At 41.6% G+C, this 2,851-nt stretch overlaps 1 protein-coding gene across 1 annotated transcript; it reads left to right on the top strand.

Annotated features, from left to right (window-relative positions):
• Positions 1-296: 296 nt before the first annotated feature.
• LOC140015669 (uncharacterized) lies at positions 297-1,085 on the top strand. The gene is made up of 2 exons (XM_072068419.1): positions 297-533; positions 621-1,085. Exons 1-2 carry the CDS (start codon positions 297-299, stop codon positions 1,083-1,085), a joined length of 702 nt encoding a protein of 233 aa, XP_071924520.1.
• The last annotated feature ends 1,766 nt before the right edge of the window (positions 1,086-2,851 follow it).

Raw genomic sequence — 2,851 nt, 5'->3', positions numbered from 1 at the left:
TCACATTTAGTGAGGAGAATAATAATATACGTCTCCATATGAGATTTGAGAGTAAGCAGCAGCTCCACCGGGCAGTTAGGATGTGGTCCATCAATCACAATGGGGAGTTCAGAATTATTGAGAGTAAGAGTAACACGTGATTTGCTAAATGCAAATCATCAATTGAAAGAACTCATTCCACTTCAACCGCGCCATCGTATCCACCATGCGACTGGTGTGTTAGAGCCGTAAAGAAAAAGATTCATGAAATGTGGCAAATTACAAAATATGTCAATGACCATAACTGTTTGAGCGACATGATTAGAAATAACAATACAAGCCTGACGGCTTCCGTTATTTCAAGGCATATACTCCTTAGCATTGAAGATGATCTTGGATTAAAGGTCAAGAACATACTAAGTTTTGTTAAAGAAAACTTGAAGGTTGATGTGTCTTACAAAAAAGCCTGGTATGCCAGACGTAAAGCAATTGAGCTTGTGTATGGATCTTGGGAGGCAAATTTTGCCGAACTACCACAGTATCTCGATGCCCTGGTGCAATCCAATTCAGGCACCGTGGTGGAGTTGTCACATCATTCGGATAGTTCGGATTGAGTTAAAACTTTTAAGTATGTATTCTAGGCCTTTAGACCGTCTATTGAAGCATTCAACATGTGCAGGCCGGTTATATGTGTTGATGGCACTCATTTGCGTGGCGAATATAAGGGCAAACTCCTTGTTGCAGTCTCTCAAGATGCGAACAACAAGATTCTGCCAATTGCTTATGCCATAGTGGATGAGGAGACGATTTCCAGTTGGTCGTGGTTCATGGAACAATTAAGATATAATGTGGCACTTGATCGACATCCTATCTGTGTCATTTCCGATCGCCACAATGGTATCATCTATACCATGACACACTTTGACTATTGGGAGGAACCTTTGGCCTACCATAGATTTTGCCTGCGACATGTTTGGAGCAATTTGATAACACACTTCAAAAGTTTACACCTTAAAAAGTTGTGTTGGACAATGGGAAGGACAAGACAATTGCGCAAGTGGCGGATGTTCAGAAGAGAACTACGAAACATATTTCCAGATGCTTGAAATTATCTGTCAGCCATTAGTCCAGAAAAGTGGTGCCTAACACACGACGATGGCCGTCGTTGGGATATTCTAACTCCAACATATCCGAAAGTTATAATAATGTCTTGCGCGGGGCACGCCATTTACCAATTCGTGCATGCTTTGACATGACATTTCATCGGATAGTTGCGTTATTTAAGACGAGAAGGGAAGATGCTTCACATTGTCGCAATCCTTTTCTCCCAAAGATATGGCGGCGTTTTAAGAATGCTGAGCAGAATACAGGCGCCCACAGAGTCATTGAGTTCGTTGGCCCATCGGGCGTATACAAGGTTATCACAGGCCGGCGTGTCGATGATAAAGGAGGCAATACGCAAACCGTCAGGTTTTTTGGTAAGGCATGCTCTTATGGAAAGTGGCAGAATTACAGGCTTTCTTGTTCGCACGCTTTGGCGGTGTGCAGGACTAGAGGTGACAATCCGGGATTGCTTGTGGATCAGCAGTTTACCAAAACGAGGTGGACCGTGCAGTATTCAGGGAAGTTTAACCCACTGCCGCATCAAGATACTTGGCTCCATCCTGAATGGAAGCTGCAGGTAGACAGGAGCAAGTTTGTTGCACGTCGGGCAGGGCGGATTCGAGTTAGAAGAATTCGCAATGAGATGGATGAAAGGGATCCAGACGAACCAAGAAGATGTCGAAATTATCATCAAACGGGTCATAATAGGAGAAATTATCCGAATTATAGGTCTTGATTTGATCGAGTTCCTAGAAATTGGAAACTCATGTCAGTGTACTCCAGTTTGGCGTAGGGTTCATTCTAGTTCATTTGTGTTCGATTCAGGATTTATTTCAAACAATTACATTAGCTAGGTGTTTCATTGTTCATTTGTCAAATGCATGTTTCGTTCTTGACTATGATAAGTATTGAATTAACCAGTTTAAACGTGCAGCCCAACAGTTTTATTCATTTATCGCTACATCCCCTATCCATTGATTTGTTAACATATTTGTTAAAGAAATGCTCGGATGGTGTGTTATATGTGTTAATGCTCTTGCATATGCAGGATATGGTATTTTGATGTTTGATTGACAGGGAGTTATGGCCGCTTTATAGGGGAGACTCTGTCAAATTTTTTAAAAACTTTTAAAATATGACTACAAATAGATTGCTGCAGTATATGAATACATAGAGGGATAACAAATATTTCTAAAAAAAATAACAGATATGCATGGAGTTTTAGTCGATTTATAAGGGATATATGGTCAAAATTTTCTCAAAAAAAATCTTCAACGCGATTTATAGGTCACAATTGTATACACAAACTTTTGGGAAGTACTTATACATAACTATTGAATTTAATCGATGCAGATATTTGCTTGGGATTATGGCCGACACTCCTATCCCTCCTGGCCTATATCCAGGACCATACGTGCACGACATTATATCGGCGAGAACTGCACACCGGGCACATTCCATTTTTAATGGACATATTGAGGGCAATAAGTTAGATGTCAGATGGTGTGACAGAGGATTTTGGGAGCATGCGCCTATTCCTGATCGGGTTTGTCGTTATATTGCCTTGGCTGGATTTGAGAGGGTGCTTGAGAGTGGATATCAGATGATTGATCATTCTTTGACCACAAGTTTAGTGGAGAGATGGCGGCCCGAGACGCATACATTCCATTTACCGGTTGGAGAGGCTACCGTGACATTACAGGATGTAGAGGTGTTGTGGGGGTTGTACATCGATTGTCCACCGGTTATAGGGATAGACACATACCGC

This window comes from Coffea arabica, chromosome 1e, assembly GCF_036785885.1.
Source record: "Coffea arabica cultivar ET-39 chromosome 1e, Coffea Arabica ET-39 HiFi, whole genome shotgun sequence".
Lineage (NCBI taxonomy): Eukaryota > Viridiplantae > Streptophyta > Magnoliopsida > Gentianales > Rubiaceae > Coffea > Coffea arabica.
The sequence above is the reverse complement of the archived record's forward strand: the minus strand, read 5'-3'. Positions and strand labels throughout refer to the sequence as shown.

Coding starts and splice junctions, on each gene's coding strand:
- LOC140015669 (XM_072068419.1), top strand. CDS start 297: ATGATTAGAAATAACAATACAAGCCTGACGGCTTCCGTTATTTCAAGG. Junction 534..620: donor CACAGTATCTCGATGCCCTG/GTGCAATCCAAT, acceptor TATGTATTCTAG/GCCTTTAGACCGTCTATTGA.